General features: G+C 34.9%; 1 protein-coding gene across 6 annotated transcripts in view; it reads left to right on the forward strand.

Annotated features, from left to right (window-relative positions):
• Positions 1-12,452, forward strand: part of SOX5 (SRY-box transcription factor 5) — a 1,155,320-nt gene that overhangs the window by 744,101 nt on the left and 398,767 nt on the right. For 5 of the 6 annotated variants that reach the window (XM_055394458.2, XM_055394455.2, XM_055394462.2 and 2 more), the window contains exon 7: positions 4,317-4,548. In XM_055394458.2, coding sequence (XP_055250433.1) covers positions 4,318-4,548 — 231 coding nt within the window. In that variant the 5' untranslated portion in view covers position 4,317. The remainder of the gene's footprint in view (positions 1-4,316; positions 4,549-12,452) is intronic. The other variant, XM_055394463.2, reaches the window with a different exon arrangement.

Raw genomic sequence — 12,452 nt, forward strand, 5'->3', positions numbered from 1 at the left:
TCAAAGAGTCGGGCACGACTGACCAACTGAACTGAACTGATGTAATTCCATTGTGTATTCAAAATTGAGAATGTGAGTTTGAGCAAACTCTGGAAGACAGTGAAGGAGAGGGAAGCCTGGCATGCCACAGTCCATGGGGTCACAAAAAAATGGACACAGCTTGGCAACTGAACAACAAACAGTTCATAAATTTTTTAAAGCAGAGACCCTGAATTGCATTTTTTAATTCCCATTAGATAAGAGTCTTATACATAGTAAGCAGTGGGTAAAGGGATGTTGATGATATAAAGATTCTTTGAAGAAGATTTTTTTGTCCACACACAAAGAAGTGAGTTAAAGACTACTTTATAAACTATAATAGTCATTGTTATAGTTATAAATGAACTGTATAGTTATAAACTAACTGCAGAAGTTAGTATTACACTAGATTGTAATTGTTAGTCTCATGTCACTTTCTTTGAAGTCTGAGTTTTGTTCCTTGTCCATCTTGCACTTACCACAGGAATGACAAAAAGCATCTCTGAATGAATATAGACGAGCATGCCCCAGCCTAGATCCTCAAGTTGTTCTAAGGTGTTCTTGCACTGTAACATAGACGTGTAGTGTAAGCAGCAGGAATTGGAACCCTACATTTCCCAGATAGACAATGCATGGAAATTTTCAATGCCTCCTTAATGCTTTTTTCAAAATGGAGACTTTCATCTATCCAAAATAAAACCCTTTGGTAGACGAAAAAAAAAGTTCAAGAATTTAATGGTGTTGGTTGTTTTGTTATCAATAGTTTTAGAGTACAAGAGTCAAACACAGATAATGCAACGAACAGATTATTAGCTCTTAAAACGTAATTTATGTATTTTGTTTTGCTTCTGTCTCATTTTCTAGCCTATTATTAAACTATAACCATAGTCATTATTATTATAGTAATTTAAAACATCTTTAAGAAATCTTTTACCTGAGCTATATAACAATACTCTTATAAGTCCAACACATTTAAGAACATTTTATAAATCTATAAAAATAGAATTGAAATAAACCTAAAATATATAATATTTTAGAATCAGTTGATTTTTAGCACCATGACTGCTTGGTATTTTAGACCTTATAATTTTTTCCCCATAACATGATATGTATATGGAGAGACTGTTTATCCAATTAGGTGTAAAAATAGTTTAGAAATCGAAAGAACTAGAAGTTTTGAGAAAGGCAGTATCTTAACTATCTACCTTATATACCTTTTATCTACTTTAAGACTTTCAATTTTCATAGTCACTATTAATAATGATATTAATAAAGTAGAAGTCAGCAAAAAGGTAATGCCTTCTAAAAGTCATAGAATTGTATTAACTAGCCAGCTGGCCATTAAATAAGCCATCTGATATAGTTTTCTTTTTGATAACCTAGAAACTGACTCTTGCTAATACCCTGGAATTTTCAGACTGTTAAGAGACTGTATTTAAGCCTGGGGTAGGCACCAAAATACCAGTTTGTTAATTCCAGCAAGAATAGTAATCCCATACAGACCATAAATAATATGGTTTGTGTAATAAACGAATAAAATTGTAGTCAAGTTTCATGTGAAACCAAGAAATAATTAAAAGTCTCTTTATTGATTTAATGTGATAAATCACTTCTCAAAGACTTTGTGTATTTAAGTTTGTTCTGTCACCTCATTCTCTTTATGGGAATCAGAAGTTTGCTTGGACACAGGGAGCTCAAATTTAGTGCTCTGTGACAACTTAGAGAGGTGGGATGAGGTGGGAGGTGGGAGGGAGGTTCGAGAGGGAAGGAGCTACGTCCCTATGGCTGATTCCTGTTGATGTATGGCAGAAACCAGTATAATATTGTAAAGCAATTATCTTTCAATTAAAAATAAATGAATTTTTGTAAAAGATCAGTTTACTAGGAGAACATGGAAACAGTGGGAGTTAAATATCTCTAGTGTTGAGTTATCATATAAAGTTTAATCTGTCAATTTGGGGATAGATAAAGTGTTGCCAATGAGACTAAGAGCTTCCCTGATAGCTCAGTTGGTAAAGAATCCGCCTGCAATGCAGGAGAAATGGGTTTGATTCCTAGATAGCTCGGTTGGTAAAGAATCCGCCTGCAATGCAGGAGAAATGGGTTTGATTCCTAGATCGGGAAGGTCCACTGGAGAAGGGATAGACTACCCACCCCAGTATTCTTGTGCCTCCCTTGTGGCTTAGCTGGTAAAGAATCTGCCTGCCATGTGGGAGACCTGGGTTTAATCCCTGGGTTGGGAAGATCCCCTGGAGAAGGGAAAGGCTACCCACTCCAGCATTCTGACCTGGAGAATTCCATGGATTTTATAGTCCATGGGGTCACAGAGTCAGACACGACTCACCACTTCTAATGAGACTCAGTCTTTTCTGTTAATTCCAGGCCCTTACTCTTTCTCCATACTTAGAGTATACTTCTGGTAAACCTTAGTAATGAGATCAGAAATAGTTAAAGATACCTGAAATGTGCTGGCCCAGTCTGCTTCTCCTTTAAACAGTGCTTGGTAACCACTACTATTTCCTTTCTGTTTTCTGTACTTCTGCTGATCAAGACTTCTGCTAATAACATTTTTCTTTAACACTTGATAACACATTTGATCAGTTTATTGTCAGGTATGACTAACCAGGGAACATTTCTCTATTGGAGACTGTGTATCCAATATTGATTTTACAGTTTAACTCTTAGAATGCAATCTGCATTGTCATTTTTGAGTTTTTTTGTTGTTGTTGCTGTTGTTTTTGTGTTTTTGAGGGTGGTGAGTCACACTGTTGTTTTAAAGGTAATGAAATAAACAGCAATATTTTTTATTGAGTGTCTGCTCTGAGCAAAATGTTCTGTAAGTCATTTTTCATGCAGAACATAGTTCATTCTCAAAATATTACAGGTGGATACTAACATCTCACTTTAAAGATGAGTAAACTGAAATAGAAATTAAAGTAAGTCTCACAGCTAGTAAGTAGCAGAATCAGTGTTTTATTTTGTGTTTGTCTGATTCCACAGCCTTTATTTTTTTCTACTCTGCTATTATATCTTCACAGAATATACCCAGCATTTAAATACATTTGTCTTTCAAAACTTCTAACACTAAGAATAGCATCATTCAACAAAGATCAGAGCCCTCTCATTTGGTAGTACATTTTAAATTTAAAAATCAGTGATATATATGAATGAAGTGATGTGGCAGTTCATACTTTCCTATCTCTTATATCAGTGGTATAGAATAAGAATGGATGATTTTGTAAACACTCTTTGTTGAACAAAAATTAGAGTGTTTTTTCAAGGTCAAATCAAGTTGTAAATACCAGACTTTTTTTTTAATTAAAAAGTTTATTCTGCTTCCATGAAAAATTTAATGAAAAGAAAATATGTCTTATGTTTCACTAAATATATTTGCCATTTATTTTTAACCTCTGATAACATTCTCAATCAGAATCAAGTACAAAAAAAAAAATCTAAGTGTATTGTCACGTAGGCATTAGCTTGTCAAAACATGCTTGCTTATTTTTTCTTTGCTTAGGTATTCTAAGGAAGAAATAAGTCTGAGAATCCACAGCTAAATATTTCATTAAACTGTGGAAATAAAATTGAAATATTTTTATATTCTTATCATTTTTTTAATTACCTACAAATTTTATATTAGAACTGAAAGCCAAAATTGGATGATTTGGGGATATGAGAGAGAAAAGTCCTTAAATATTTGAGGATTAATAGTGATTGTAAAATTTCTTCAATTCTTAATAAGCTTTAAACAAATATCAAACTTTTTGTTCTGTGACCTGAGGTTTGCCAATAACCAATATTCTTACATTTTACAATAATCTTACTTTTATTGCAATTTTTTATAAAGACAATCATTCATTTACTTTGTTTATTTTATAGTGAAAAATTTTTTAGTTATTTCTCTTCTTTTAACTGCCAACAGTATTTGCTATTCATGGATGTTCTGCCTTCAATAAGGTCTATCAACGTGTAAAATGAGATGGGTATTTTTCTTTCCTTTAAAATGGAATGGTCTTTCATTATGCAGTGTTCTTAGGTGAATTCTCTTGTTTAAGAAGCCAGAATACAAGAGAGTGCTATATTAGTGTATTATTCTCACAACAAACAAGCACTGTTCTGTTGCTACCTGCTTGGCCATTGTTTCTGATTGTGTGTGCTTTGCAGTGGTATTTGGATGGTTTCCTGCTCTCTGCCAGCACAAAAAGGCATTTCTGTTACAATGGCCCCTAACCACACAATGACGGCATTAAGGATTTATGTGGAGGTTTCATTATTTTCTCCTCTTTTGTTCCTTCCAGGATGTCTTCCAAGCGACCAGCCTCTCCGTATGGGGAAGCAGATGGAGAGGTAGCCATGGTGACAAGCAGACAGAAAGTGGAAGAAGAGGAGAGTGACGGGCTCCCAGCCTTTCACCTTCCCTTGCATGTGAGTTTTCCCAACAAGCCTCACTCTGAGGAATTTCAGCCAGTTTCTCTGCTGACGCAAGAGACTTGTGGCCATAGGACTCCCACTTCCCAGCACAATACAATGGTAGGTTTCTCATGGTCTATTGTGCCTACACTCACTTTGACCAATCTGCTCCTCTAGTAGTTTGGCTTCAGTCCTATGCTTTGTAATTATCATCTACTTAATAGTCACACACAAGATTCACTCCTAACATCTTAGAATTCTTTGTAAGTACATTGATTCCAGCAGGGAGTATACTTAAACTGTTTTTGTTTGGTTTGGTTTTTGTTTTTCAAGAATTCTGCTTTTGAGACACTCCCAACTTAATTAGTGGAAAAAACGTAATCTAAGAGTAATATTAACACGTTTAAAATTAGTCCTCAAGAAAGTTAGATATCTTTATATTTCTAATAAAGAGGTATATTTCTAATAAAGAGTAATAAAGCTCTAATAATTTTTCCAGATAGAGCTATAGCATTGTTTGAGCATTTCCACCATGATAAATCAGTGTTTTTTTTTTTTTTTTTTTTCCAATTTTTGCTTCCCTCAGATTGGGTTCCAGTATTTCTTACAGTATTGGGAATATTACAGAAATGAATGTTTCATTGAGACAATACGTTTCTGATGTAACTGCACTAATTCCTAACTCAGTCCCATTCAATCTGTTGCAATTCAGTAATTCCCTTGTACATACTATTCTAGAATTTGCACCTCTGGATAATTTATCTGGCCCGTGCTCCTGGGGTCTGGATCACCGCAGAAGATTAGGAAGCCATGATTTCATGGATGAGAGGGAGAAGACAGCATAGTATCTTTGGCTGAAGCTTAAACAGGAGACACATACACAAGTAAATAAGGCCTTTAGGTTCTTCTTAGGAACTTAAATGCACAGAAACAGCATGCTGGCAAGGTAGCCTGGCACTTAGCTGCCAGTCAAACCACCCTTGCCTTTTCAACATGACTTCTTGGGTGGGTATCACGTTTTTTGTGGCCCCTCTTCTTCTGCTTCAGGGATGCCAGTGCTGTTAATTTGAACAAGGTTACACCAACAAAAATATTTCTTCATATATTCTCATATCTTTAAAAAAGGCCCTGATTCTGTTAAATCTTTTTTTTTAATTTTTTAAAATTTATTTATTTTAATTGGAGGCTAATTGCTTTACATTATTGTATTGGTTTGCCATACATTGACATGAATATGCCCCGGGTGTACATGTGTTCCCCATCTTGAACCCCCCTCCCACCCCCCTCCCCATCCCATCCCTCTGGTTCATCCCGGTACACCAGCCACGAGCATCCTGTATCATGCATCGAACCTGGACTGGCGATTGGTTTCACATATGATAATATACGTGTTTCAATGCCATTCTCCCAAATCATCCCACCCTCGCCCTCTCCCACAGAGTCCAAAAGAGTATCCTATACATCTGTGTCCCTTTTGCTGTCTCATATACAGGGTTATCGTTATCATCTTTCTAAATTCCATAATATGTATTAATATACTGTATTGTTGTTTTTATTTCTGGCTTACTTCACTTTGTGAGGTGGTGGGACTTCTCTAGGAAATGATTACACTTCATAAATGTGTTTGGTACTGAACTACACCGACTTGTTTATGTCATTGGATTACTGGATATAGAATTAAACCAACAAGAAGAATCAGATACTCTTCTAATATCTGTGAAATAAACACTGTCCTTTGATAATTCACATTAGATTTAAATACTTCCATTCAAAGTTTAAGCCTCAAAGGCAGAATTTCTCTGAGTATTTTTGGCTGTGTGCCAGAATTTTCTTACCAAGAAGAATGTTTTAGCTAACTCTTATATAGTACTCTTACAGGGGTGTTGTTTCAAGGACATGACATATATTAACTCATTTAACCATCACAATAATTCAATGAGGTGTTATCACTAATCCCATTTTACAGGTGAGGAGGAAACTGAGGCACAGTGAATCTAAATAGTTTGCTCCAGATCACAGCTAGTAAGTGGGAGAACCAGAGTTTACCCAGATGGTCTGGCTTTGGATTTCATGCTTTTAAATTTTATAAGCTCTTCACAATTATGCACACATGTTTAATATTCTGATTATCTCTTATTTGTCAAGTTAAATCATACTATGCATAAGTCCTCCTTCTTTTCCCTCTACTATGAGTTCATGTTAGTAATGTGCAATGATATAATTTCTTGGCCTCCTTCACAAAGGTTAAAACTAGAAAAAGAAAGGGGGGAAATGATAGTAAGCAGCTCAACAGGGTAGAGAGGTCAGACTCCCCATTTGACATTGCATCAGTGCTCATGCTTTTCCCCCTCTCAATATGTTGACCATTGCCTTCTTTAGGGAATTTCATGTGGGGAGTGCTTCTTGGTTTGGTTTTCCTGTAGTACTGCTATAAACATAAACACACAAATTTAAAGGAGTGAATATAAATAATTATTGCTAGAGGAAAGGGGAAACTATCTTAAGTACACTCAAGGATGGATATGAGAAAAGTATGTTAAATACATACTGTAGTTGGCACAAGTGGATGCTACAATGCAGGATGTTAATGAAAATGAAATCCAGTTTTTAATGGAGAATGCAGTCTAAGTAAAACCTATGAACTACCTTCTTTGTACCTAGTTTTTGTTGTGCACTATGGAAATAATTTTCATAAGGCATGACTCCTTTCCTTAAGCAACTTGACCCGGGGAAAAATTCTTAACTAGGATCTGTGGCTCTCCTGAAGATAAATGGAGAATTCTCTGTGTGCACACATGTGAGCAGGGTTATGGTTTTTATCAGATTCTCAAGTAGATCTGAAGCCCCCAAAGTTTAAGATCTGTGGTACTTGACGTTAATACAGTGTGCATTCAAATTAACTTAGTTTTAGTGACATCAACACTGATATTTTCTTTTACTGTATATATCTACTTGGTTTCTAAATTTGTTCCTGCCTCAGGTAATTCTTGATTTCTTTTATATGATCTCAAATTTCCAGCCTCTCCTCTTTCCCATCGTCCTTTCAACTTCCACTAGACTTGTTTCCCTAAGAGTTGGATTATTTATCCCACTTTGGGAACTAATGTATGTCCTTGTTGCCTACAAGATTTAGTCTAACTCCCTTCGCATAAAGATTCTATATAGACTGGCACCAAAATAGGCCTTTTGTCTCCTCTTTGGCCACGTCCTGCCAAAGACCCAGTGCTTCAGTCTTGTGAAGGTTTTCATGCATGTTCATAAACATACCAGGTGACCTCTAATGACACAAACTTATTTTTTCTACCTGGAAAACTCTTCTTATTTTACTTTCCTAGTAAATTATGTTTCTCCCACAAGACTGAATTCAAAATTGCTTCTTTTTAGATGCTTTCCCTGACTTCCCAAGGCAGAATGGTTGCTGTTCTTTATTCATGGTACATGTTTATATCTTTTCTCATGGTCTGTATTATAATTTATATATCTACATGTCTGCCTTTCCATGCACTGTACTTCTCCTTGAAGGCACAGTTATACATATATACACACATGTCATATATATTTGTATTTCTGATACCCAGTATATAATAGATACTCAATTTATGAGTACTGATTAAACAGCAACTTTTATATGGGTGATTAAATGGGAAATATGTTTTGAGCAAAGATGTTAAGACATTATTCGTGGTGAATATTCTGATTTTCTAAAAATTTTAGCACTAAAGTAGAATATACTAATGTAGTACAGAAAGTATGCTATAATAGCCATGATATATTCAGCTGTTAAGCTGATTAAGATATATTTTACCCGGTTATCAAAATGATTAAATACATTCATAGAATTGTTATTCAGCACAAAATTCTTTATTTTTTTCTGAATACTAGGCCACTGTCATATTCATGGAAGTCCTTTTATTTCAATAGTAACATACATTATATTTTTTCCTATTCAGTATCTTTGAAAACAGAGGGAAAGTTTCATTATCTTTGTATCATAGAGTTGAATTTAAGGAAACCAAAAAAACAGGTTACCAGATTTCATTGCTGGTTTATATGTGACATTTATACTCCATTTTTTAATAAAAAAAGAGAGATGTTGAGAGGTCTACATTTTGTATTGCCTACATAGTTTAGAGACAAAGTAAAATGTCTGAGTATTCCCTTTAATGCTGCCTTGAAGTTATAGAGAAATGCTTTCAGTATATAATGTAGGTTGGTAAATATTTCCTGAGATAGAAGTTCTGTATACCTCATGACTGCTGCCATATATTGAATTTGGGGAATTACAGTCCTATGTTCATATTCAGGGTATGCAAGTGTTAACGGTTTGAAATGGGTCAGATAAAGATGGAATTCTTCCTTTCTGAAGTGGTTTTTCACCTTGATATTTTGGAGAAATAAGCTAAGTGGCTAACTAAGACTAACTCCCCAAACAGTTAAAACTGGTATAAATACTACAAGTCCTGTTCTTGGAGAGTTTTACATTCTGTTCAGAATAATATTATACTATAATAATATCATATATAATTATAATAATATCACATAGGTATAAACTACTGTCAGATTTCTAGTCAATATAAGCTTGAGATACATAATTATAAATATGAAAAAGACTAATTCTGTTGGTCCTTCTCTGAAACTCTCATAATCTTGTCAGGAATTCCCATATAATCTTCAAAAAGGTAAAAGACAAGGTTGGCAAGTCTGTGTATGACATGAGTGAAAAGGCAATCCTGGGCTTTATGAAGGACGAACTTTCTTGTCCCCTTTGCCTGTTTTTTTTTTTTGGGGGGGGGGGGCTTAAGTTTGGAGGCTGTGACTTCAGATTTTCAGAGACAAGCAAGAGACACTATAATTTCTGGCTCATTTTTAATGATAGTTCTGATATAGATAGATTTATTTCATAATGCAAAGGACTATTCAGAACATGTCCTTATGTCAGTCAATGTGATTATTTATGAGCAAAAGAGGGAAACAGAGTACGTCTGAAGAGAAATCAAGTAGCAGCATGAGAGGCAGCCAGGGTACTCTGTGGTGGCCATGTTGGTATTCATTTTATCTGGTTACATGCTACTTCTGCTGCTTAGATGGTTGTTCTGGTGTCAAAAGGGATGTGAAATGGAAGTCTTGACCACCTGTGGTTACTAAATAACCAATTGTCTATTTTTTCCCCTATAAAATGTTTTCTCTTACCTCAGCCAAACTCTCTTTTGACTTAAGTTCCTCTTGAGTTGAGTGAATAGTTTTGTATGACTGCAGAGTGGGGATACACTGCTGCTTCCCAAGACTGATTTTTAAAGTATACAGTTACTTAAGAATACAGTTTTTAAAAAATAATTTGAATTGTTCTCTCAATAAATAACTGAACTTCATATGAAGTATATACTATATTTGCATATAATTGTTTGAACATATAAAGACCCAGTGGATTTGTAAGCATGATGCTATAGTATACTCTCTTATCTCATTTATTGCTTATATTAATAAGATTTTCCTGGAATTGTTAAAGAACTTTGGGTATATGATGTGTTGATTAGGTTTAGTGATTGGATGTATTTTAATGTATTTAAGCATGCAGCAATACTAGTTATCATAAAGTAACATTCAGTATGCATCAGTTTCTTCCTGAAGTCCAGCAGCAAAATAAAAAGGTGTTTTTTTAAGCGGATCTTCTATAGAAGTAGGACATATAACTGAGAACCAAGCATGAAATTATAGCAAAGCTCCAGTGTATGAAATGCAACCTTTAACACTTACACACTGAAAGGATTCATTCAGTGCTCATGACAGAGAGAGATTTTTACTTGCTCAGGCTCACTGTCAACTCCTGGGATCTTTTATTTACCCAATATAATTTTAATTGGTATATGATAGCTGTGTCTTGAAATACCCTTTGTATAAATTTTGCTTACAGTCTGACAGTTGTTAGTAATGCATTTTCGATGTTTGACTAGGATAATTTTATGTGTGAAGTACTGTTCAGAAAACTTGAGAAGGAAAAGAGAAAACTGCATGTGTTATTTAAAAATAAGTCACAGAATAGGACCTTAATTATGGTATGGTAAAGATTCCTATTTTTATATGGTGGTTTTTATAAGCTTTTAAATTTCTGGTTACCTTTGTGCATCAAACTTAGCATAAGTTATTGTGATGGTATAATGCATACTGTTGTTAACACTAGTACAATTATTTTGCCAGTTCTAATAATGAGAATTTCATTGTTTAGAAAAAGCGTTCTCCTATATTCTAGACAAAAGTGTAATTACTTTTGAATGATGTGGAATGTGCTTAGTTTAATAGCATGGAGAATAGATTCAGAAAGATTCAGATAAAGTAAGCTTGGAAGCCATATGTGCAGTGTAGCAGTAAAAAATTATGAGAGTAGGCAGTATAAATCTACACACACACACACACACCCACACCCAATTTCACACACTTTTCTCTATAACTGTTTCTTCTGTAAGAGATAGGCTTGCTTATCTAAACAAGGCCAATTCAATTGAAACAAGGTGAAAATGATGACAAGTTTGTATTTGTTTTTTATGCTAAATTGATGTTTATCATACAATGAAATTACATTGTTTTGAACATTATTCTGTAAATGTTGTCAGAAAATACCACACAAAGGAATTTATTTAGATAAAATGCTAGGCTTGTATTTGAATGTAAGTGGTTCAATCTTTATATTTCCATTGTTTCTGAAAATTACCCGAAGGAATGTATGTGTGTGTGTGTGTGTGTGTGTGTGTGTGTGTGTGTGCGCGCGCGCGCGCGCACTCCGTTGTGTCTGACTTCACAATTCCATGGACTTAGCCTGCCAGGCTCCTCTATCCATGGGATTTTCCAGCAAGAATACTGGAGTGGGTTGCCATTTCTGTGACCAGGGGATCTTTCCAACACAGGGATCAATCCTGTGTCTCTTGCCTCTCCTGTGTTGGGAGGTGATTTTTTTTTTTTTTTTTACCAGTAGTGTCACCTGAGAGACATTTCTTTCCTAGAAGAAATGAGGACACATGGAAACCAATTAGTTGGCATCTATCAAACCCATCTATTAAGTTGGGCAATCTGGTTGTGTCCTGTTACCATACCACACAACTCCTTTCCATCCTGGTGTGAGAGCATCTACTATGAGATGGAGAAAACCTTGATTCATGTGATGTCCACAGTATTTGAAGTACTACTGTTTAAAGTTAACCAGGCTTTGAGAAATTAATGGATGTATTCTCACATACCGAAAAGCTATGTGTATTGCCAGATAGTTCAGGACTCTATTTTTTTTAATTAATTAATTTTAATTGGAGGCTAATTACTTTACAATATTGTAGTGGTTTTTGCCATACATCGACATGAATCAGCCATGGGAGTTCAGGACTCTTAATGAGGGTCCACCGTGAGCTTCTTCACAGATTGCTATGCAGTGACAGGGGAATGAGTAAGAACTTCTAATGCTGTAGTAATGGGGCAAAATGTGTGTCTGCTGAAGAAGATTTGGTCTAATGGAATTCAATTGCTCTCATTTAATAGGGGTGTTGTGCAAAAATTCAGCTCAGATATATACAATGGATACCTATCAGCAGAGATGCAGAAATGAATAAGAACTAGTCTTTCTCCTCATGTAGCTTTTTGTATAGTATGGGGGTAAGATGAGCACAAAAGTCACCAGATTGTAATATAAAATATTAGAACCCTGATCCAAGCTAAAAAATGCTAAGCAGATTCACAGTTGAAGTATAACTCATCTATGGGGATCAGAAACATATTATTATGAAATGGTCCCGTGAGAAAATTACTAGATGCCAGGATATTAAAATATATGCACATTGGATCATTACTATTAATGCAAAATCTTTATTTTATAATTTTGCATTGTTTTGTTTTTGCTTAAATATCTTATTCCCAGAAGAGATAACGAAGTAAGAAAAAAAAGGGAAATTAAGAAAACAGACTAAAGACAAAGTGCCCTGTAAAAGGTCTTAATATAAAATTTAGCATTAGTAAAATGTATGCCTCATTTTAATAGGAATAAA

The sequence above is a fragment of the Moschus berezovskii genome, chromosome 6, assembly GCF_049115385.1.
Source record: "Moschus berezovskii isolate FMDL1 chromosome 6, NW_MosBer_1.0, whole genome shotgun sequence".
NCBI classification, from domain to species: Eukaryota; Metazoa; Chordata; class Mammalia; order Artiodactyla; family Moschidae; genus Moschus; species Moschus berezovskii.